The following is a 26,233-nucleotide window of genomic DNA, read 5'->3' on the forward strand; positions in this document are numbered from 1 at the left end:
AGACAACTGAATGAAACATAATTGTCTGAAGAAGAATTTTGAGTCATCAGTCTGTGAGTTGTAACCTAGTTGCAGCTGGGCTGTGCAGCAAGACAGTGATCCCAAGAATAAAAGTAAGTTGACCTCAAAATGGCAAAAAAAAAAAAATCAAATGTGGCCTAGTGGCCTAGTTAAAATCCAAACCTAAACTACTTTTTAAGTTCACATTAGTGTTGGATAAACTTTGGTTAAGTCGCCTTTGTTTTATGCTGTATTTGATTTGATCAGCTGAAACAGTTTAGTCTGAGAAACATAGTCCTCTACTATTGGCCATTCAAGCCAAATTAAATATTCAAGCTAATTCCTAATTGAATTATTATGATTTTATATCAAGCAAGACCCCACTTATGTTGCCACTGCTGCGTTCTAGCTGATGGGATATTTGAGATCGAGCGAGTCAAACAGCATAGGCAGCAGTGTTTCTGTCTGAAGTTGCAGAACACTTTCTTATAACTAATAATAGTTTTCTCACACACTCTGATTGTCACTCGCACATACAGTGAAATGTGTGTGCTGGGGAGCTCGGTTTCCATTGAGTGCAGGCTGCAGTGAGCAAAGACAAGCAAGTACAGTAAAGACAGGATCCAATTTTCATTTGGTTCACTTTAGCCGACCCTACAACAATCTTGAGGACTGGGGTCATATAAACTGACTAATTATATCCAGGCATCCTCTTCTGAGTGTCTAATTTAAGGGTGGGCTTCAGGTACATTTAAACTTCCAGCGAGCATTTTGTCTGAAGCTCACTGAGGCCTGCACTGTCCGTCTTTGTTGGTTTCACCACAGCAGCTGCACCCGTGTTCACATTTCTAATATAAGATGTTCTGCAACTCAATTAGCTTAAGTTCTAAGCACCGAAAATCAATTAGCTCAGGTTTCTGTTCAAAGACATATCACAGCCTCAATATTCGGCAAAGCAGTCCGACCGATTCTCCTGTCATGTCTTTGAAGTGTGAATCTTCAAATACAGTTCTGGAGGAATAATTATAGACAAATCTACAGTTTACATACATAACTGAATGAACTTTTCGCCACAGTAAACTCCGTCTGAAAGAAAGTTAAGTTTGAACACACTTTTGTTCCCATTTGTCACCACCCTGACCCAAACATGTCAGGTTGCATTAGACCCTAACTGTGCTAAAAAAGAATCTAAATATGTCCCATCTCCAGCAGGCTACAGGCCAAGCGCTGTATTCCGCATCCGCCACACAATAACAAAATGAATATTTGATTTGGTTTGGTGCAGCCTCTTCCTGTCTCCTGTCACACCCTAAAAAAACAAAGCAGTTCTCGTTTTACCCATGGGCAGTACTTTTACACCTCACACGGAATAAAGTTTGACTTGTTAAGAAAAGTGAACTCAAAGAAAGTAATGCAAACCTTGAAAAAAAGTGACACCGTCACAGTGGGCAACAGTTGAAAGTCCATACAAATGTTAAACCCAAGGTCTCACATATTTTTCCTCGAGCATCTAAGGAATGAAAGAACAGCTGCAGTTGGGTAATGCATCAGAGTGGACCACAGTCTTCATGAGTCCTTTCAGCTCTTATTACTGTAGATGTCCAACAGCAGCAGGCCTGCAGTTGGTCTTGAAACTCAAAGTGACAGTGAGTGAGCGGCAGCATCTGCCGAGACAGGCAGGTCCACAATCTGACGAGGCTCAGCGTGAGAAGAGCAGCCATTTGGCTCTCTTTGTCCTGTCTGTCCTTGAGATGACTGAAGAGGTGTGTTCAGTACACAAAGTATATAAAGTTTTCTTCAGTGGCCTGCAGTGGCCGACAGTGGGGGGCAAAGCTGACCGTTTATAGCAAATGGTTGGACACTTTTGTGACTGTAAACTTCTAAGGGTGTATTTAAACTTGATTGTTTAGTTCAGCTGAATCAGATAATGGTTCATTTTTCCCCTCGGAACAATTCATTCAGGAAGATGTGCAACACAGCAATTGTTCTTGGGTGGAGATCGAACAACCACACTGAGACCTTAAGTCTCCAAGTGGTCTCGATCCAGTGGTAAATTAATTCTGAAGCAGGTCGTCTGAGGTGGTAATGTACTCAGCATTATGCTAAACTGCTCAGAGACTGTTTGCGTACCAGGATTTGGATCAGTGAAAATCAACAGCTGATATTAGTGAGTTGAACAGAGAGGGAGGAAGCTGAAGGTCTGACATGGACTACACTTAAAGGAGCCTTCTTGATACTTGTGCAGACAGGACATTGCTTTCTAACTCCTGCCCCTGTGCTAATGCACTTTTTGGGCCTTTTCTATAGAAGCTGATACTGGGAGGGAAACAGGTGTTCAACTCAGTCACGGATTTCAAGAACAAACTATAAACTCAAAACACCCAAAGGACTTTGTGAACAGGAAGTTGAGGTGCAGCTGCAACAAAGTTGACATTAGCAAATCACTAGATTATTAGTTTGTAATCCTACTAGTACTATTATACAAGTGTAATGTAATATTATTACTACATTAATACTATAATGCTCGTCCTGTATTGTACTTCCACAGAAAGCCATGAAAACAATGTATTTCTACATAAAAACAGACAAATACTGAAACAAACAGTCTAAGCTCTACTACATCAATGCTACCAAGGAACACAGCCTGAAGTGTTTCGTGATCTTTCAACTTTTTTTTCTTTTCTTTTTGTTACCTTGCTTTCATGATCAAAACAGAAAGATATCTTACCGCGGATTGGTCTTTGGTCGCTTTTGGGAACAGCAGGTTATTTCTCATTTGTACTCCGTGCTCCATGTAAACAAATGTGTCCAGTGAACAAGTGAAATCACGCAGTAAAAGTCATAAACATGAATTAAACTGTCTTACTGTGATTAAAGTGGCAGGTTCAACACCTCAATAACAGTCAGCTGGTATGAATGAACCAGCTGGTGCCAATCAGACTAATGCAAGTGAAAACCTGCAGTACTTTGTTTCATGGTCTTTACAATAGTGACTGCACCCAGGCAACACACCAAGTCACTCATGTCAAATACAGTGGCCAAAACATTAGAACCACCACACCAGTATGACTCCACTACCCACTTTGACTTTGTGGAATTGTCAGCTTTCCGGAACTTGGGTTATAATTATAAAAATATTTACATGTTGTAGTAAATATACGAAGAGACGTGAATGACAGCGATATTTCTCTTTACTATATGTTTATTTGACCTCAAAATAAACAAATAGTAGAATTATCACCTTTCTGAAAGTTTAATGCTCAAAACTGAGAAATTATAACCTTGTAGAAGTAGAATTCATGGCAGAGCCACTGTATTGGTGGTCATAATGTTATGTCTGATTGGTTTACATATGTCAGCATTTTTTTATATATGGCTTTAACAAGCAGCCAAAACACACGAGTATCGTGACAGACAGTTACTGGTTATCATTCTGTGGCAGTATATTGTTCGGTAAATAAAAATGATTTTAGTGTTTTTATTGTTTTCTGGCTTCTCAGACTTTGGTTGCCATGTCTAAAGTCTGTGTTCACACATTCTGCAGCGCAAAGTGAGAGCTGTGAGAACAGGGTGCCACAAAATATACTGTAAAATGTAAAAGTTCTATGTTGGTTGTTATTACTTATTCATTTCCTGCATATTTTTCTACAGAATACCAGGAATGACATGTTAAAGGTAGGTCTGTCATGTTTATTGAGAGTGTGTAAGCAGGTGTAGATGAGCCAAGGGTCTCTCAGGATGGAGCCAAAACAATATGAGCTTTCACCAACTCTATTAAAAGTAGTGCAGAGTCATGTGAGGTAATGTTGATGAGACTGCTGTGTGTGTTTGGGGTGGGGGTGGGGGTGGGTTTCACCTCATAATGGGCGACCCTCTGGGACTCGGAGATGAGCTGAGCGCTGCACACTTTGCAGTAGCTGTCTGTGAAGAGCCCTTGGTCTACTTCTGTTGACTTCATCTGGAGAAAGAGACAAAAGCAGATGTGGTTACTGACCTGGACGCACGTTGCCGCAAATGTGCACTAAGACGCAGTGTGTGATGTCCTGGTACTGAAAGTTGGAGCCCTGGACCTTATTCACTAGTAGAAAAAGTGCCGACAAAGACATTCATGGAAAAGTCTGCAAGGTTTGCTTTTCACACGGAAAAGCCACTAGGTTTCTGTTGTCACTATCATGCAACTTTGCTTCATTGGTCTGCAGGGATCAAAGGCAAACCGACCTAAATGTAATAGAGGAAGTAGACAGAAATCTCATTCCGCACTTTCATTGCTGTTAATCAATATTTCATTACCTCAAGAATCTCAGTTAGTGGCAGATGCTGAGCAGCTTTTGCAAGCAACGAGTCAGAGAAACCATTTGTGGCAGTAAATTTTCTGCCACAAAGCCAGAATTATGTTTTACGTCGATAAATTAATAACAAGGACAAATCACACGGAGTTTTTCCCAAACGTTTAATTGAATATATGACTGCACTCAGAGAAATAAGAGACTCAGGGATAGACATCTATAAAAGGCTTTTATTTCCATTCCCACGGACACGGCTGAGGCATCTCTGCTTTCTATTACTAATTCAGCCCGGCTTCCATTAGGGTCTCACATTTCATATTTGGAGGCAGTCAGGCTCAACCCATCCTCATTTACTTTGACACCACTTCATTAAAAGCAGCAGGACAGATGAGAACTGAGGTGGTGTGGACATACTGTACAGGCAGATTTGGTCCAACTTGTTTGAATTCAGTTTCTCAAAAACTAATCAGCTTGTAAAGCTAAGACTCCTGTTTGTGGAATTTTAACATTAAGTACATAAGTAAGAGCTCTACTGTGACTTTATGCATTTATTGAATGTTATAAACTGTAGGGTGCACAGTGTATTTCCCACATTTTCCCCTGATGATGCCCTGTGTAAATAAATGATGACTTCGGTGGGTTGGAGCCACTTCCCACATGTTGTTTTCCACCTGGAGCTACAAGTACACTAAATAATAAATATGAAAACTATGACAGCAGAGGGTTTAAGTGAAGTGAGACCAGGTGACTTAAAATATTTAAAGTTAATGTTTTAATTTTAATTGTAGATTAATTAGAGTCAGTGAAGGTCTGTTGGCTGTTGGCTTCATTAAACTGTGACATTCAGTGTTAACTGGGACATTTTAAACCTGAGTGTGAAGCAGCAACTCAAAATCTAAAGATTTTGTTTTCTGCAAAAAAAAAAAAAAACAACAATGAAATGCTCCCTTCAGGTTTGCAGTAAGTTCCTGTTCCAAGTAAAAAAGTTTCAATATGTCTGGGTGTTGTTCATGAACGGGGTAAAAATGGGGCAGGAGACTGACATTCTGCATTCCGTGTTTATCTGTTGAAGAGGGCAGGGAAAGAGAATGTGAAACCAGGATCAGGAAGAAGGTTTGCAAAAGGTTTTAAACAGATTCAAACAGGTGTCTTGGAGATTTGGCTTCACTAAATGCACTCGGGGGAGAAAAAACAAATTCCACATTTAAAAAAATGTAAAGGTTGCAGAGGTGATGTGCATTGATGTGTTTGATAAATAGGATCTGTATCTGCTCTATAAAAAAACCTAACAAACATAACAGATGACAAAATGACATGTTTTAGGCATTTTTAATCAGGAGCACCATCAATACTGTATAATACCACAATATGAGGCCCTAATATATTAGTTATAAACTGATGATAGCTTATTTTAAATATGTATTTATATCTGCAGTGGCTGTGAACAATTGGCTTCACCATAACAGTCTGTTTCTGTTACCATGACAGTTGTTCCAATGCTCTTATTACAGATGTGTGACCCATTGCTGGTAAAGAATAATTCAGTGAACTGTGCTATGCTCATTGTGGCAATCCAGCAAGCGATGTTTCTACTATGAAAACATAATTAATGTTAATACAGAACTTATTTATAACAAAACTTGTGCCATTACCCTTAACTAAACACCCTGGATGCCACGGGAAGAAAAGCCAAAATATTTCTCACAAACATGAAAAGGTTTGTGTGTGTTCTCTACATGTGTAGGAGGTGGTGAAATGGTGAGATGGTGTTGGACTTAACCATGTCTCCTAAAAATTAAGTTCCTATACAACTACACTGCCAATGCGATTATGTTTTCCTGGAAAGCCGTAATACGCGATCCTGAAGTACAATGTCCAGTATGTTTGACAGCATTATTAAAGCGTTTTATGGTTGTGATTAGGCATCTACAGGAGCTGGTTAGAGCCTGAGGAAGATCAAGGGCTGGTGTAATAGAGAAAAATCTAACAGCCGTTTTACACAAAAGTGTTTTATCTCTTTGAAACACATCTACAATCTTACTCTGACCCTAAAGTCAGTGGTTCGGGTTGTTGCGGGTCGTTGGCTTGATAGTTTACATCCACCACCCTTCCCAACCACCTCCTGGCAGCTCCCTTTCCTTTAATAAAAGAACAGTTTCATTCATTCTAAAAAGACGTTGCATCAGAACACAATAATTACGTTCGCTAAAAAACTGTAATCGTGTTTGGAGTTTAGTTTTATAGGAACGTAATTTGTAGGAGACAGACAAGTAAGGACTTCAAGTGGACAACCTACATCGAATCAGTTGTTAAGACGGCAAACCAGCTCATTTTCTTTCTATAGGAAACTGACAAGGGTTGGCATGAAATAAAAGGATACTCTGCAAATACAGGTTCATAATCAACAGTTTCCTCTCTGGCTGCATCATAGTCTGGCATGAGAGCCGCTCGAAGCAGGACCAGAACATTCTTCAGAGAGTCATGAAAGTGGCCCAGCACTTCCCAAGGTCTAAATTGCCTTTCATGCAGGACCTCTACACTCAGAGGTAGACAAGGGAAGCTGGGAAAATCATCAAGGAGCCCAACCCCCAGCATCCTAACAACAAAATGAACTGTACAAAGAAAACAATAGAATTTTCCTCCCTATTCACTGAACATCCATCCAAAATATTCTGGTTTAGCCGACATACGCCAATACAACGAATCAAAGATTTTTCTTACTTCTGCTCCCCAAAAATAATATTAAGAAAGTAATATTCATTGTTACAGTGACCTAACACGGGTGCAGGTCAGGTTTTCAACTGTAATGTGGTTTGTCTAAAAGGTGTTGCCATCCGAGTGCTGCTTTCCTACAATCTTCTGGCAATATCAAACAAACTAATAAACTAAACTTGCTTTATGTTCACTGAATGTAGATTATAAAAATAAAGTGCATATTTGTCATTAGAAAAGCTCTCTTAACCCTTTCCATGTAATTTAATGTAAAGTCATTTATTTGCTTTTATTCTTGTTTATTTCTGCCAGAAACTACAGTCATATGAAAATGGTGGTATCTTTAAATTTCACAGCTGCTGATTGACCAACAGAGCTATTGTATTTTTTGCTGTTAGACTGGGATGTGGATGGATAATGATATGAGTGTAGCTGTGTAGTTACCTTAAACTAAAACCAATTGTCACCAGAATATGTAATATCATTATAAAAATAAAGTGTTACGTAACCTCTGGTAGCCCTGTAAGCAGTGCAGACTTAATACCTGGGACAATTGCAGGTTTGGTGAGCTCTTATTATATTGTGCACGCTTTCCATCAGCGGGATAACCACAGTAGCTTGCTGTGACTGTATAATTCTGCTGAAATTAACCAACAGCAGGATGACCTTCAAGGAGAAATTCGTTTTCTATCTTCAGCATTTACAGTAGCCTCACCTCTCCAGGACCTTGGCAGGGAATAAGTTACATAGAGGTGGGACTCTGCTTGTGAGCTGATGCCCCTCTGCACCCTCACAAGGATAAAACATGTCTGAGGCACCAATGTGTGCAGACACAAAGCAAAGGAAGAAATAAATAAATCAGCATCGCAACTCTCCCCCCTCAGTCGTATAGTCACTCGAGAGCGTGTGCTGTGTCCTGTCCAGATTCTACAGGACAAGCAACGTTATTGAGCGGCTTTAACAGCTTTGCCAGCTTTTGCCAGTTTTGGGCCTCAGTGCCTGTTTTTAGCAACTTTGCACAGATGCTGGAAATGAATGATTAATTGCACTAAGTTCTGTTAAGAAGCACTAGCGGCTACAGCAGCAGCAGCAGCAGCAAGGAGATGCAGGAACAAAACTCTAGTATTACAACAACTAAATTGTTGCCACAGATAAAGGCGATAAATCAACAGTTTATTTTCCTAATATGTCTCAATAATGCATCATAATGCTGGTGGCCAGGAAGCGGTGTTGTTGTAGCCACTGTCGTTGATGCAAGCTGTTGTCAGCATGTAAAGTGAAGGGATTCACTATTAATGTTACACAATTACTGTTCATACACAAACTAGTAGTTATCAAACTGGGAAAAACTGCTTCTAGGTTTGTGGGTGGACGCGTTATGGATGGTTACACGGTTCTGAATGGTTAGAAAGTTCAAACTCTGGATAAATAGGTTAGAACCCATTTGCCTCTGCCAGAGAATCTGACAAGCGCAAACATCACATGAGGGATTTTAATTATATTTAAAGACTGTTTGTTAAACCGCTTCAGGAGTTTGTGAGGCTGTTGGTTTTTCACAACGTAGATTTCAAATGACTTTTTTTTGGTAAAGTAATATGATCTTTATAAGATATTTATTTATGTATTTATTTATTTATGCCATTTTTAGGCAGGCACAGCTCTTGGTTAAAGTTAGGGAAAGAGTGTGGTCTGGCCTGTTGGAAAAAATATTACACCTGTTTATTCACCTTTAAAAGAAACCACAGTCTTTCGCTAATCAACCAAAGTGCTTTTGTTGCCTAAAAAGTTTATTACTTGCTGTTCTCATCCCACAGCATCAGATATTTATGCTGAAATACATGCATTAATAGTGATTGTAACAACCCCTAGGATCACTTGCACTTTTAAACCTGGTATCAACATGTCCCACTCACAACAACACAAATCTTTATTCTGCAAACAGCTAAATGCACTAAAAAGGTCATTTAGGTAGTAATATTACAGTTTCCCTTACTGTTCCGTTAAGAGGCATTTTGAATCTCGGAATTGGAAGTTGTCATTTCTGGGGCCTATCACCTTTAAGCCAATGGCCTCCTCACCGTGTCCTCTGAAACTTATTGCCTAGCTCAGTCTATCTTTGTCTCAATGTCCAGCATCTACCAGAATTAACATTTTGTGCCTAATATCCATTACTTTCTGCCAAGGCAGGTATCCCACCATTTTCTGCAACCACATACTCCTGTTCTTATATTACTGCTGCCGATATTAGTTATTAACTTGATAAAAAAATCAGAGCACTGCAAATTGACAAAACATAACCAAATGTAAAAAAACAAACTACTTCATCAATTTCACAACGCAGCTTCAAGAAAATGCTACAACACAACCAAACGAGAAAATAAGCAGCAAAACACCAGGTAGTAGTCATAAGGAGTATTGTTTAAAAAAAAAAAATCTGAAAACTTATGTGTTATTCAGCTCATTTCCTAACCCACTGTGGGAGAGCCAGCATCAGAACCTATGGCATCCAGTGTCCCAGTTGTGTCTTTTTTGTGTCCTCCAGAACTATTGTAAACGACTGTCATTGCAATCTCTCCAGGGGCCACTAAAAACTGACGGACGTTTAGGTTTGTCGATGTATTTTTAGTTGCTTCCATTGTCATTTCCTTTCTGTTTTCCGCTTTTGCAGTGCATGTTCTTCCTTTGGTTGTGTCGTGGTTTTTGAAGCACGTTTCTTCGTTGCCAAACTGATATAAAGACAATTGTTTTCTGGATGAGCTCTCAGGGCCACCATACAAAACTTTAAAAAAAAAGAACCTTAAAGTGGTAATAAACCGGATTAATCTTTTAACCACAACTTGACAGTAGCAGTCTCACCTTGTCCTGCACATTTATGTCACTCAGCAGCACAGGGAGGGCAGCAGGCAAAGTCCTCCTGAAATACAGCTCTCCAGACAGCAACCTTCACTGAATTAACACATCTCTCTCCTTGGCGATCAATTCATTAAGTTAATGGATTTTACTGTCAGATACACCGCTATAATTGCCAGAGGTTGACACTCCTCTAAATGAGATGCTGAGAAAAAATATTAATTTTCGCCAAGTGTAATTGGATAAGGGGGGGCATAGCAATCGTAAACCAACAGGGGGTTTTCTACACAATTCAATCATCAGTATCTGATCAGAGCAGCTGCTGTCAACTTTATTCCAGGCAGGCAGCACCAGGAGCTCATTACGATCTCCATATAGCTGCTTTGGTAAAGGAGAAACACAGGACAGAGAAGTCATACAGCGAACAATGCAGCACGCATCATGTTGACAATTAAATTAGCACGGAGGCAGCTTGTTTCTCACATCAGGTCAACACTGTTTACCGTGTGTCTTTGACTATGATGAGGCAACAGGAACCGAGATGAAGCAAGACGTGCAGAGCTTGAAACACAAAAAAGAAATAAATGTGAAAAGAAATAAAAAATAAAAACCCAAAACTGATGAAACAATGGGAGGGATGAAGTGCGGCGCCGAAAGAGGAGGGGTCACAGCAGTGAGTGCCCAGCAGATGTTCCAGCTATAAAAGGTCAGCTGCAATTCATTAGGGAGGGTGTTAAGCTGGGAAACTGGACAAATGCCTGCACAGATGAGCTGGACTCGTACTGGCCTTTCCAGCATGTGTTTCTTTTACTAAGGACAGTTCAGACACTGAATTCCGATCACCAGCTCCACAGACTGCAATTGTTTTCATCACGTAAGATAATTGAATATTTAAACTACATTCAAACTGATTGTATTTTCTTCTCTGTGCCCATCACAATCAGATTCTGACTAAAATGTAATTAATTCTACTATCAAATATCATAGAACCAAGATTAAATCTAAACAGACTTTTTTTTCTGATTTTAAAAGGCAGGCTGTGGATTCATCGATCGATTATAAAAAAATGTATAGTCACACTTGTGGCTCTGTATGGCAGCACACTGAAGATAAACAGTAAGAAAAAAAATTAAAGACCTTATGTTGTGATTACGAGATCCGGATCTCGTGTTTAAAAGATAAGGGTCTCGTATTTATGACTTAGGGATCTAATAAATATGAGAATGTTTCAGAACCTGCCTTAGAATAATCAGGTTTTTAGGATGTCTTCAGTATCACGGTAGTTCAGTAGTAGTTCAGACATTTTTCAATACTTCAAAAAGTCCGGGTGGAGAAAAGTGTCAGGTGTGTTGCGTGATAAAAGATTATCAGCGAGAATGAAAGGAAATGTGTTCAAGACGGTGGTGAGACCAGAGATGTTGTTCGGCTTAGAGACAGTTGCACTGAAGAAAAGACAGGAGGCAGAGCTGGAGGTAGCAGAGCTTAAGATGTTGAGGTTCTCTTTGGGATTGACGAGGATGGACAGGATCAGGAATGAGTACAGCTGAAAGGAAAAGAAGAAGAGTAAGTCTTATAATGTTAAATGTGATATTTTCAAAATACTATGTCAAAAATGAAACAGGTAAATTGATGTTGATTGATGATCATATTCAGTAAGTCCTTAATTCCCCTATATAACATTGAGAATTAAGAATTTAATTAGGTTACCGTCAACCATGATGCCATTGTCGTCTCAAATAGCGACGAATAAACACTATAAATTTGCTGGACATCCTAATGTCCAAAATTATTAAAGATTAAATGTTGTGTGAAGGGAAACAGGAAGTGTGCCTCAACTTGGCCTCAGTTTTAGCCTATACGTTTACAGTTTGGTTCATTAAATGTGCCAAATTAACTATTAAGAGTTCATTTTCACTTTGTACCATTAGACGTACAGATAACTTATGGATTTCCTGTTATCAATGAAGGAAACTTTCAAGCGTGATGATTGTCAGGCAAGTTCCAAAGTGTCACCTTCAAATTCCTGCTTCAGAACAAACATATAGTATGTGTTGAAATATGCGTTATACTATATGTTGCAAATTGAACCTCGCTTGTTGACATTTTGGAAAGTCCACCGAATTATCTATCGACACTTCCATTTTACTATAGAGTTTTGGAGGTACTGTCACTGAACTACTGTGATACTGAAGACATCTTAAAAACCTGATTCTTCTAAGGCAGGTTCTGAAACATTCTTATATTTATGAGATCATAAATATAAAGTCATAATCATGAGATCCAGGTCTTGTAATACAAGATAGGGTCTCAATTATTTTTTTCCTTTGGTGAATGCAATGCGCTGCCATAGCTTTTGACCAGATGTCACTATGTGAAAATCATCACATTTGTCAATAGTTGTTAAGAATTGTTTTGCTAATATGAGGTGAAATCAAGCTCATAATCTTTGATGGAAGTTAAACGTTTAGCTGCTTCATCTTTCTGTTTCTTCCTCCTCTTGGTTTTCTTTCTATTTCCATTTCATTCCCACCTGCCAAATTGACGACATCAACCAATCAGCTCTTTGTTTGATATGTGTATACATCGCTCAAGATATAGATAGTATATTGTTGTTGTGTTTTCCCCTTGTGCATTTGTTCATTAGCCTGAATTAATTGTCTGTTATAGCAAGCAGTTTACAAGATGCAGCAGCAGTTACGATGGGTTAATACATCAGATGCATTTTAAGAAAGGCTAAATTAAGAGCCAATACTCCATGAGAAGACTGGTAGATAAAAGCAACTTAACTCTCACATAAGCAGCATGAATCCATTCTCCAAATAAAATCAGGTTCCTATGCAAACACACTGCAAATGCAATTCTCATTTTGTCAGGAATGTAATGATTTGGTGCCATGTGCAAACGCTGATTTTTGTTTAGAGCCTGCTGTGCCAGTTCCTAAACACAACCATAAAAAGTTTCATAATGCTGTAACTTTAGTCACACAGACGGGATAATGAACTGCAAGAGAAATTGAGGAAATGTGTGTATAAGAGACATTAGACGTCCTTTACTCAGAAACGCCATCTGTAGCAGAGTCTGTTTCTAATGACAGTGGCTCAGCTGGACCAGCTGTCAGTTAAACTTATTAGAGTTAGTCAGGTGCAGTTTGGAGCTTATTTGCCTATATACATGCTGTCAAACTAAAAATTATGACCTGCAGTAACTACACTCATCACAGAATGTTTGACAAACATTTCTAAATTTAAAACCTACATTCTTTATTTTAAACAACAGTATGTAAATGTTCTCCAATGATCGGACACCGGATGCACAAAAGCACATAAAAACCAGCAAATCATTTATTAATTGCTTTATTCCCATAAATATATATTGTTTCCAGAAACATAAATATCTGTATCGAATTTCAGTTTTTACTGAATAAATGAACTATTTGATCCACTGCAGACAGCAATGAAAAGTGACAGGATAAAAATGATTTTTTTGTTTTTTTTTGTTTTACAACGCTGTCTTTGCAGCGATGCCTACCTCTGCCTAATACCACTAAACCTTCTTCTACACTGAGCAATGATCCCTTAGAACCAGAGCAATATAATAGCCAAATGTGCTGTCTCCTCCTTGGTTAATTTAATTTGGAGTGCTACTGGATTCACATGGGGTGACTCTCTACCTCCCACACAGAAACCTCTGATTCCTCTTGTGAGAAACTGTTGTGGCATCTCAGCCCCAGACAGTTCTCTCCATCATTAAACTGTCAGAAAGCTAAAGCACAAAGCACTGTGCTGTAAAAAGAGAAAAAAAGGCATTTTAAAGTTATGACTGAGAGCAATCCTTAACCCTTTATTCAACTGGTTTTCGACTGGCTAGACTGGCCCTTTACCGAGTACCTGTACGAGTACCACTGGATTCACAGAAACACAGCTCGAAAATTCACTTAATTTTAACTTCGTTAATCATGTTCAATGTTATTTTCAAAAATAGCGGAGAGACAGACGGCAGCAGCTGCAGTGGACAGTAAGTATTGTGTTACTGTCCAATTGATTGGATTCATCTCAGAGACTTACAGTGAAGCTCCTAAAAAAAAAAACATCGGTATGATAAAAGCTTTACTATGAGTTTTCTATTCCAGCTTCCAGTCCAAGTTCGGGTAATTTTGCAGTTGATTTAGAATAACATTTTTTAGATTTTTCATTTTTCATCACCAGTGACATGTTTTGGACCATGTTAAATTGCCAGTCACTGCTAATCTATTCCTTTCTGAAGCATGTGTTTACTATAAAATGTGTACATTTTGTGTAAAAATAGATTCTCATTATTTATTTCTAACACATTATTGCTTCAATAATAATTACACTATTAATAATATATTTAATATTATTATATTTATTCCAGTAACTAAGGGCCAAATGTGCAATATAAATAAAGAAAAACATAACACAACTGTACAACCATAAAAGTACCATCCACATATAATAACTGCATATTTGACTATGAAAGGTTCCAAAACACAGGTGACCTACACTATTTAATGTACCTGAATGCAACAGTGCAGCATCACAAAGTAATGGTTGGTAACAGGTAGTTGAAGGTACATGTAGACACAGCACCATTTTTTTAAATGTGAAGCCTGCACACAATGACAAGTAAAAGAGAGAGGAGCTGAGATGTCTGACTTTCCATATCACTAAGGTAACACAACCTCCTTTCTTTACTTTTGTCATGTTGTCGTAACCTGCTGCAGCTGCCATTACTGTGGCCTGTTGACAATATCCAAGCACACAAACGTGCAGCTGTCTCCAATTGCTTGGAGACAGTGAACAGACACTGAACCACAACGTCCCGGTGAGTGTTGGCCAGCTGCATAGCAGCTCCCCCATCGGTGTGTGAGTGTGTGTGTGATTGTGATTACGAATAGGTGAATAAGAAGCAGTGTAAAGCGCTTTGAGTGCCAATAGGTAGAAAAGTGCAGACCTTTTAGTTATTTTTACTAGCAACTCCAGGAAACTGGGACAAGAATTAATCTCGAAATGAATCCCAAATGCCTTTTTTTTTGGCACAATTAGGACTGAGCTACAGTCAAGTTAAGTGTGTGAACAACTGGAATTTTCCCATGCTTTCTGGGCAGGTTAGGCTTGGGTTAAGGTGGCTGTTCTTGCCGTGGAGGAAAAGAATGAATGTCGCTAAAGACATTTATACAAGTTCCCACCCATCCAAGAAACTAGAGACCTCTGCCAAGATGATAATGAAATAGGCCGTATTAATGTAATTACAGATATAGCAAACAGTTTAAAGCACCATCTTGGAAAGTTGACAGAACATATTTCCTGTTTAGTAACTCTATAGTTCTTCTTCTGTCTCTATTCCAGCAGTGGGGATTGAGTTTGTCCTTGATGATGATGTCACGACCATGCTCACTGGTTCAATTCAGCATCAGACTTTCCCAACATATACACAACCATTAAAAAACCATTTTCCACTGTTTGGTAAAATGTTCTCTTATTTGCTTTGCTTTTTCTCTCACTCCATCATGCACCAATGCTACCCAACAATCATTAACAGTTTGACAAACATCTGCACAGTTAATAAAAATTCTGTATTCTGTATTTTACTGCGCTCAGATGATTACATCACAATGTGTAAATGTTCTCCACTGCAGGATGCACTCAATCACGTAAAAACACATTTTCTTTAACTGCTAATTAGTTGCATCTGCATTGATTGGTTTTGCTTTGTAAACGAATTATTTAAAAGCCTAATTGCGGTTATGATTAGTATTTTAGGACCCAAAGTAAAAATTATATTTTTTTTCCATGAATCATGTAAATTATATCAGTCATGTGACTAATGGATGATGATGATGATCATGAATCATTAAAATGTGATTATATTATTTTCACTAGGAAACGACTACAATAAAAAAGAAATGAATAAAAAAAAGAAAGTTGATGTTTATTTGGTAAATTAGAGCTACAGTTAACGCAGAGCCATGACACAAATAAAAACCTGTAGTGTGAGATTGGTTCTGTTATTAGTGTATTTTGGTATAATATTGTGCTGGCATTGTGATGTGGTTCCAGATCCAGCTGCAATCAACAGCAGGGTCTAATCAACAACTGGTTTCCAAACAAATACAGTGATTGTGACATTTATGAAGGAATTCAATTTAATCGTAACTGCACCGCCATCTACTGTAGGCAAAGGCTAATTAGAACAACCTTTAAATACTAATCCATTTAAAGTTAGGAATCGGACTGCTGCAGTGGACGTCCCTCAATTGCCACAATAGAGTAGAATAAAGTGTGGGCCTGTATAATGTACAATGATGACTACCCAGGATCACAAACATAAATTAGTTGATGATTGCATTCCATATACAATACTATGAATAAAACTGCCAATTAATCATAGCTGCTCCACACATTGAGAGTATCAGCTGAACTGCTGAAGCACTCAATGCCGTCAAAAATGAAATAGTGTTAGAAGGATCACAGTCTCCACAAGATGTAATTTAGCATTGTGCTTGACTTTAAATTTGGATTCAAATGTGATATTGAAGGATATTATAGGAATTATAATTAGATTTCTGCTCATGGACTTACAAGAAGAATAGGTTTCAGTTAACTTGTTCTTTTAATGACCAAACATCAATAAACTTGGAAAACAACAGATGCACTGTGTCCAATGTACTGTGATGGTCAGACAACAAGTTCTTTAAAAAGAACAAAATCTGCATTAAAGTTTTGGCAGCTGGTCCTAAAGGTTAGAAACTTCATAGAACTTATTATATACTGACAAATTAGCTTTTACTCTTAGTCATTAGTATACAACCCTATAAAATTTGTTATAAGGAAAACTGTTTATTTATTGGAAAATGTTGCAAATTCAGTTAAAACTGTAGCATTGCAATTTTTCAGTAGGGCTGCAATAAATGAGTATTTTCATCGATGATTAATGGCCCAAATATTGTTTTTAACAACTAATTTCATCATCATGCAACAACAAGCAAAGCTCCAAGGTCCACTTACGCCAGAGATACTCTTGATTTTAACCACGTGATTTTAACCACAATGTCAAGTACCCTGCACAAATATGGAGATTCAGTTGTGTTAGAAATTAGAATTACAAATACAATAATGTATTATTACTGATGGGGTATATCAAATTTTCTCTGTAGCTCCTAAATTACCACAACATTAGCGAAATGTGTGAAAGACATATTGTCCACTACTACCCGCATCTACAAAGGATGAGCGGCTTTTTTCGCGTGTTGATGATCGTTGACGTTGCTGGCACAATTTTGTCAAGATAGGACTTTGTTATGAGCAGAGGGTTTCATCTGAGTTTCTCCGCTCATATAACAGCCCAGCACATATAGCGAGAAGTCCCAGGCTCTTTGTGGATTATTATTCCGGCAGGGACGAGGCGAAGGCGGCGTAGGAAGAGGAAGCAAAAGCAGGGCTGCAGGGCTGGCACGCTGACTGGGCTAGGGAGGCAGCAACACAAACCACCGCTTCCCAGTTTTTTTCTGACCAATGCCAGATCCTGCACCAATACTCTGTACTCTAACATCAAGCTGGGCTATAGAGCAAAACCACTTGCACCCCCAAGACAGTGTGACCACAGGTCTCTGCTTCTGATCCCTGCATATGCCCCCTTCAGGAAAACTGCTTACACCACCACAAGGACTGTGAAAACTTGGCCGGATGGTGCCTTCCAGCAGCAAGACTGGAAAGTCTTTGAACAGCAGGACCTAGAGGTGTTAGCTGACAGTGTTCTGTGCTACATTCCACTCCAATTTGATGTGGAGCCACCAGAGGCAGCAACATCACATCCCACAGCTCACAGCAGCTTCACCCTCAGAATAGAAGAACATGAACCCAAGGAAGGGTACTGGACCGGATGACATTTCCGGTCATGTCCTGAAGGATTGTGCAGACCAGCTGGCTGATGTGTTTACCAGGATTTACCAGCGTTAACCAGTCTATCCCAGTACACTGTCCCACCATGCCTGAAGTCCTCAACTATAGTTCCACACCCAAAAAATACCACATCTCCAGCCGCAATGACTACTGGCCAGTGGCACTTACTCCAGTGTTGATCAAGTGTTTTGAAAAGCTTTTCCCACAAAGTCTAGACCCACACCAGTTTGCCTACTGGGCAAATAGATCAACAGAGGATACTGTGGCCATTGCCCTCCATGATGCACTGTCCCACCTGGAACAGCAAGGGAGCAATGTGCGTTTGCTCTTTGTGGATTACAACTCTGTTTTAATGCCATCCATCTTGAAGTTTTCCAGTCCACCTGTCAGTGGATAAAACGTTTCCTGACTGGTTGCACACAACGTGTAAGATTTGGCTCTTACATCTCCACGGCCCTCAGCCTGAGCACCGGCTCCCCACAGGGCTGTGTGCTGAGCCCTTTGTTATTCAACCTCTAAGCCCATGACTGCTGCCCCATCCATCAAAACAACACCATCGTTACGTTTGCTGATGAGACTACAGTAGTGGGGCTAATCTCGGGGGACTTAATCTGCCTACAGGGACAAGGTGGAGCAGCTGACAGTGTGGTGTAGAGAAAACAACCTGCTCCTAAACACATCAAAAACCCAGGATCTGATAGCTGACTTACAGGAAGAAGAAAACAGACATTCTACCATTATACAGTAGTGGGGACTGTGTAGACTGGGTGCCAAGCTTCGGCTTCCTGGGGGTCCACATTGAGGAGGACCTGACCTGGGGACTTAACACCTCTGAGCTGGTGCAAAAGGCCGAGCAGAGACTGCATTTCCTGAGAGTCACACAGAGACTGCGTGTGTCTTTTTTACCGCTGCTCCATTGAGAGCATTCTAACATACTGTATCTCTGTGTAGGACAGCAGTTGCACAGTGGCCCAGAGTTTAGAGGGTCATTAACAACGCACAGAAGATTGTTGGTTGCCTTCTCCCTTCTCTGGAGGAACTACACAGCTCCTGCTGCCTCAAAAAAGCTGAAAATATCACAAAGGACACATCTCACTCTGGACACTCTCTTTTTGAACTGTTGCCATCATGAAGATAGTACAGATCAATTAAATCAAGGACGAATAGATTAGAGTTTATATAATTGAGTTTTTACCAAAGTGCAATAATCGCACTAAATGCTGCAAACACAAACTGAGCACCCAGTACATGACCATTATGAAATAAGGGGTAAGTTGAAATAAGTTTTTTTTTTTTCAGTTTTACCTTTCTTATTTATTGATAGCTGTTTTAAATGTTGTGTTTATAGTAGTTATATAAATCGGATGGATGAGGCACTGTTTAGGATGTCGCTTTTTCAATTTCGTCTTCTTCTGTTCTTCTTAAATCTCTACATCACCCACTTGTACCAGATTCTTGATGTGTAGCAAATTACAGTATCCAAACAATCCAATAATGGCAGCCATGATTAAGTAGTCAAAGTCCTGATAGTTCACCATTTAATCATACTCTCCATACTTTACAGTAAGTCCTTCTCCACGGCACTTACATATTTTATCATTTTGCCTGACTTTGCAAGTGAAACAGATGAGGTTTAAAAGCCCAGCACAGCAGAGCGAATCAATCACTGATTCGGTACAATGGCCAGAATGGTACTTTTTGAATGAATGATGGTTATCTTTGCTGACCTGTTGCTGACAGTGAATGATGATAAAGAATAAAGGGAGCTTGTAGGTCATGAATTTTGGAAGGCCTCCAGTGTAGCTCTCTGAGGCCAGACATTCACGTAAAACCCAGCGTAGGCAAGAATCTGAAAGTCAACAAACTGTGAAGATGAGATATAAACTCTTCAGAGTGAAAGATTACGTGATTACACCTAAAACACCTGAACCGGATTTAAAATGAATTCATTCATTTTTCAAAATCACCAGTATACCTTTAATATCAAGTCCAATATTTCATCTCTTTCCCAGAAGTGTTGAGTGGGCAGTTAAGCTGGCACTATACTCATAATGAAGCACCCACTGGAATACAGTTCAGAGTGGGATTCAAAAGTATGTGATATTAATCATAAAGCTTTAAATCGTAAACATTCTAATCAGAACTAAGTGAGCGTGTCAGAAATCAAATTGTTATTTTTTTATGCCAAAAAACAATTTCATAAGACCAAATCAAGACCGGAATGAAGGTCTCTAAGGAGTCTCCTTAGTGGAAACTATATCAGTTGTCTCCAAAGCAGGACAGCAGGACCAAAAACGATCAAACCATCAGGAAATAAACTGATGTCTTGTCAAGAGACAGCAAAGCAACTTCATTACAGATGCAGAATTGCCGAATAAGTCCCTATAGAGTAGCCATCTCTAAAGTCCTACCCACCAGTGTTTGACCTTGTTTCTGTTCCTGACGAGTGGTTTAGAGACTTCTATTCATCCTCTAGCCCCTTTTAAACTGCCTGTTATAGGCACTAAAATTGCACTTTTTTTGTCACCACACCATTCTGTATAAAAGGGACCAAACCAGCCTTGTGGGTGTGTGTGTGGGGGGGGTGGGGGGGGGGAGTGGGGGGGTGTTATGTTGTCCCTCCTTTATGCTCAAACCAGTGGCAGTGAAATTTCCACATATCGTATCTGGATTGCCACCTGTCATATAGTAGGGTCAGTTTAACAGAAGTAGCCCAGGATCTCTGTCTATAAAGGTCTCTCTCTCTTTCTCTCTCTCTTTTTCTCTCTCTCTCTCTATATATACACATCATCACTATCATCTGATGATGAACATAATCTCCTTCATTCTTTTCATCCACAAAACTGTCATTGTCTGACATCCCGCTGCTAGGTGTCTGTATAAGTGGTAATCACTGTTCCAGCCATTCACTAGATGTTGATTACCCTGCCACTTGATTACAACAGACCTAATTCTCAGTCTCAATAGAGGTCCCGTCTTCAGACTAATTCCATGTCTTGTTAGCCAGGGTGGTCTGCTGCTCGGTGAGACATAACCAAAAACATATAGCTCAACAGATAACAACATGTATGTAAGGTGCTTTGGAAAAGTATTTAGTAGTATTTACTTTGCCCGATGTTACACAGTTAAAGCAGTGTGTTGCATCACTGATTGCATTTAACTTCAAACTCTCCATATCCACACATTTTTTGGAATGTAGACTCACTGTGTTTCGGACATAATGTTATTCCAGACACGTTACACTTTACGTTTCGTCATTGCTATGACGAAACCTTCCTTTTCTCTTCTAAACATCAAACTACTCCATTCATTTCAGGAAAATCTGAGTCTGTTTCCAATATGCGCTGCCGATGCTACGAACATCAGGGGTGGGGAAGACTCTGTGACAGGAAGCTCCGGGGCGGGAAGAAGCTTGAGTCCGCAAGATCCTCTCTAATGGATTCTTTTGATCACAGTAAAGTTATTAAATATGTAAACATCATTATTTTGTTTTTTTTTCCATGATTTCTCTCAAATTATTTGTCCAAAAACATACATTGCAAGACCCTCAGGATAGCAATCACACTTGTGTGTGCATGTAATAACACAATGGATGGAACTTACTGCAGCGAGTGTCGAGAATACAGTGTGTCTACGTTACATAACGCATGTCAGAAACAGAAATGCAATGATTTGAAAATCTCATCAACCCATATTTTATTCACAATAGAACATAAACATCACATCAGACGTTAAAGCTGAGACTTTAGCTCGTAACAAATGCACGGTACGCAACTTACACATCATAAACCAATAAGGTGATCTGTACATAACAAACACACAGACCAACTAGAAAACTCTGGATTTTGCTGGAGTCATTGCAACAAGCCCACAAAAGCTCTAATGTATTTATACTATGATTCAAAGTAACAATACATCTGTCACCTTTTCATGACCCTTAATGAGACAAACAATAGCCAGATACAGATCACCATTCTCAGGGTCAACCAACCAGCCTTTGGTTTCAGATGACTTTCAAATGTCCGTTTTGCAGTTCAGTACATTTGAGTAACGCTAAAAAAGTCCAGATAAATTACTCTACCCGCTGGTAGAGGAAGGCAAGAATAGATGGATAATGCTGCGGATACTGTGACCTATGAGGTCTACAGACACTGTTACTTCTTTCATCAGCAGCATTTTGTCCAGCTGGTGCTTTGGGCCCAGTGAGAGACTCCAACATTGTTCCGGTGGGGGCAAATTAGCCTGACAGGATGAGTGAGGCTGCACACTCACATACCACAGAGACTGTACTTTGTATCCCAGAGCCCTGTGCAGTGATCTGCCTCCCATTCTGCCTCCATCATTCTGCTGCTTTGGCTCTGGGGGTGGCAAAGGCAGGCCGAATTGTAGTGCCATGCCCCAAGGTCAAAACAGTGAGCACTTACTTTGTGTTGGCTACTAAGTGGCCTATTCCCATGCAGCGTGACCTAAGCACCATCCACAGATCTGCTGAGTGAAAGCATTAGCACGCACACTGGCACACTGCCTACACTTCAGTAATATAATCAGCTTGGTGTTCAGCCAGAGCAGACATTTAGGGCAAATGTTGACTCGGTGCAACAATAAAACTGTGACAGTGGTCAGCGTAACCAAATTAATTCTCTCTGGTGTGGGCACAACATCAAGTTAAAGGATTCAAACTCAAATTATGCGCTGTCAAAAAAAACCAAAGCCAAAATGTTACAACACAGAGACACATTTGTTGCAAGGGACTGCAGCTTCAGCAGATCAGAGATTACACCCAGTCCAGCTTGCTAATTTGTTCGGTGATATCATTTGACTGAAAAAAAAAAAAAAAAAAGGTTAGTCCTGCAAAAGGCCATTGTTAAAAGTCTAAAAATGCAAGCGGTAAGCGATCTAATTCTGGGTTACCATTAACTCTGTAGACTGCTACAGGCACATCCACCATCCAAGACCAGTAAGCTACAGTATAATGGGCTGTAACTGACTTACACAATGAGAAGATATTCTCATAAGGTTCAAGGTGGGAACACACCTGAAGACCAACAAAAACGGTCAGAGACTGGTCAGTTCGGACGTAAAGACTGTTTCCAACAACTATCATAGACTTCTAGAGGGAGCAGCACACACCTGACACAACGCCTGGACATTCTGGAGATAGACACACCCCAAATATAGCACGACCGGGAAATTCTTGAGTATTCTTGTGCCAAAACAAATATGGTGGCAACTGAGAACTTTGCCACCATATTTAAACTCAACAATTTGTGTAGAAAAGAACATAGCAGCACAGTCCTGGATGTGAAGGCGAGGACAATCTGGACTATAGAGCCTAGGGAGGGAAAGGAAGGTAAAATAACTTTATAAAACATGCTTGACAACAACAGCAGAGACTGGGTCTCAAGACTAAAGACTAAAATCTTTAGACAGCACACACCTAATGATTGTCTCTGCCAGCTGTCAGCACCGAATAGGCAGGAGAGGAACAGGCCAGAACCAACGAGGTTCCTTCTATCCAAATATCCTTGAGACATTTGAAGCCCAATTTCCTCCATATTGCTCAAGTGCTTTAAACGGTAAAGTAGAAAAGTGCTAGATGAGTCCATTTGAAGAAAAGGGTCAGGTGCGACTAAAATGTTTCAGCCATCTGGTAAAAATGGATTTTTTTTGGTGGAGTTGACGCTGATCGTGTTTTGGGCAGCTGATGAACTTTAGTCATAATTTCTTCAAAGTGTGAGTTTGTTTTAATTAACTAGGCAACTTAATTGTATTATATTTATATATTAATTTTATTTATAATCCTTTTGATGTTGTAGAGTGTATGGTGCTGCTGTAGCTTTTTAATATAAAATAGCCTACTTACCACTGCCCAAGGCTTTGGTCTTTCAAAGGGAAGATGTTAAAAGACTGTGTTTACGCCCCAAGTTAAGTCACAAGTCACTAGTGTGAAAGTCCAAGTTGAGTTGCAAGTCTTGGAGTCTAAAGTCATTAAGGCATGACTCAAGTTTGACTTAAGTCCAAGTTTTGTCACTCAAGTCCCCACCCCTGTTTTGTCTCTGCACAGTGCGTCCTGTCCCCAATGCTGGAGGAAATAACTGCACAAGCTTGACATAGGTCTCGTAGTATAAAGTATAAATCAAGCTTAAGACAGTAGATTCAAAACTTTCATGTCCTTGAACAAACAGCAAGGTTTCACAAGTCTTGATTCATATGCTATTTTTTTATCCCCTCCTGACCAGGCCCATAACAGACAAGACAGAATCACGATGAGCACCCCAGACGCTCAGATTACATTTGATAGAAATCCTCAAGGCCAGAGTCTCCAAATCCAGAAAATGGACATTTGGATTCGGCTGGTATCTCAGCCTCTAATACATCAATTTTGAGTCTTCAATATATCTCCCTCAATCCCCCAACCATTTGGTCATGTGCCTTATGGAGTCATTTGGTGGTGAAAATCTAAGTTTCTAGGCGTCTCTTAGACCGTGCCGTCAATCACTTCACAAGAGTAGGTGTAACGAGTAGGTGTAACTTTTTGGACACCGTGTTTCAAATCTCATTTAGGATTTACCGGCTTTTAAGTGGATTTGCTTTCTGCTTATATGAAAAACTGGAATAAAGGATTCATCCCCTTTGAGAAAGTACACATTTCTTTTGTTTGTTTGTTTGCCTCTCACACTCAGAAGCCTGTGAAAATAAGTGTGTTGTGCTCAGATTATTGCATCTCTTTGCCACTTTGTGTGCTATTTATAAAAATCCTGAGGCCGATCTCAGTTGACCTTCGGTGAACGAAAATATTGGAGACAGGAGTGAACAAAAGGAGTGGCAATGAAAGCAATGGAAAGCATGAAAGAAGCAGAGCAATTTTAACTTTATAAAAGCAAACAATTATTGATGACATCGAGGCACTGAGCTTCAAAGCCTTGTATTTATAGGCATCAGAGATTAGACAGCATGGAGTGCAGTGGTTTTTTTTGTTTTTTTTTTCCCACTTTTAGTTTTTCAAAAATAGAAAGGATGCCTAGGGGGCCTGAACAGATGCCGAAAATCACTGGAATATTAAAGAAAGGCGTTGATGTGGGAGCTTTATTATCTATGCCTGTTTGGAACATGTTGCTGTTGAGTGCACAGCTTTCATGCTGTGTCTTAGAAGAGAGGGGAAGTGAAAGACAAAGGTTTGTCTCACAGTGCAAATTGTCAAAAAAGGACAGATTGTGCCAAGATGGGGCCATCTTGTGGTTTTAAGGACGAGTTAGTCATGATGTTGATTATGATGATTTCATGCAGTTTCTCGAGAGGGAAAAGAGTCGAGTTGAAATGAAGCAGATGGATACGGAACTCAGAGTGCAGTTGGTGAAACTCTGGAACATTCTTTTTCTCAAGCTCGAGGCTGCAGAATAAAATGCATCATCCATTAATGGGATCTTAAATAGGTGTTAGACCCGTGGAAGAAGAGAAGGCTCCGGGTTCCAACTGAAACATCTACTCTTTGAACAAAGTCAACCCCACTGTGCTTATAAAATACATTGTTGACTAAAAACCAGTTATGGAAGCCGAGCAAGGATTCTTGTCTATAAAGTTAGTTTTACAGTTAACGTGCTGCTCGATTCCAATAACATAGTACAAACGTAAAACCATTTGTCATTAGTTGATTAGTTGACAAATTAACACTAAACAACAATTTCAATGATGTATTTACATTTTTGTCAATTATAAAAAGGCCAAACACAACTGTTACAGCTTCTTAAATATCAAGATATTCATCTTCTCTTTGACTGTGATGACAGTAAGTAAAAGGGACGGACGATTCCAGCATTATCATGCTATTAAATGGCACGTTATCAGTCCCGATCAGTCCCGAGTTATGTTTTAGGAGGTCTCCTTCTACCTTTTTGCAGAATTATTCGTAGTGAAATGTGTGGGAACATCTAGCACCTGCAATTCCTAGTGTTGAAGGCTTTTATAGAGAAGTTGGGGGGATGAGTGGGCAACAAAAAGATGAGAGTCCTGTCTTTACATTAATCAATGTTAATGTAATTTCAGTATTTTAATCTCCCCACAATCTTTCCTCATGTCTATCCTTCACTTAACCCTCAGTGTGTATTTTTTATCAAATCCAAATTACATTTCACTGCATAATACTCCACAGTAATAACCTACTGAGCCTGCCAGCAGGTAGAGCAGGTGCATAGCTATGGACTGATCAAAAATAACTAATTGATTGAGCAATAACAACTGAAGCAGGTGCATATGAATGACACTAAGTGATTAAAAAAACGTGTCACCAAAAACTGATTAACCAAGAAAATATTTAGCAGATTAATCAATTAAAAACAATTACAAATAGGCTACTGAGGTCCTATTTTAAACGAACAAAATCTGCACTGCACTAGGTGCAGCAAAACAAACATATTGAGTCCGTGAATGAAAGCTACCAAAGTAAATAGAAATTTAAAGCTGCATCTA

General features: G+C 39.5%; 1 protein-coding gene across 1 annotated transcript in view; it reads right to left on the reverse strand.

Annotated features, from left to right (window-relative positions):
- zmat4a (zinc finger, matrin-type 4a) overlaps positions 1-26,233 on the reverse strand; it is a 132,105-nt gene that overhangs the window by 104,411 nt on the left and 1,461 nt on the right. The window contains 1 exon segment of the mRNA XM_067522309.1: positions 3,857-3,958. Within this exon segment, the coding sequence (XP_067378410.1) occupies positions 3,857-3,958 (102 nt within the window).

This window comes from Channa argus, chromosome 11 (genome assembly GCF_033026475.1).
Source record: "Channa argus isolate prfri chromosome 11, Channa argus male v1.0, whole genome shotgun sequence".
Classification (NCBI taxonomy): Eukaryota; Metazoa; Chordata; class Actinopteri; order Anabantiformes; family Channidae; genus Channa; species Channa argus.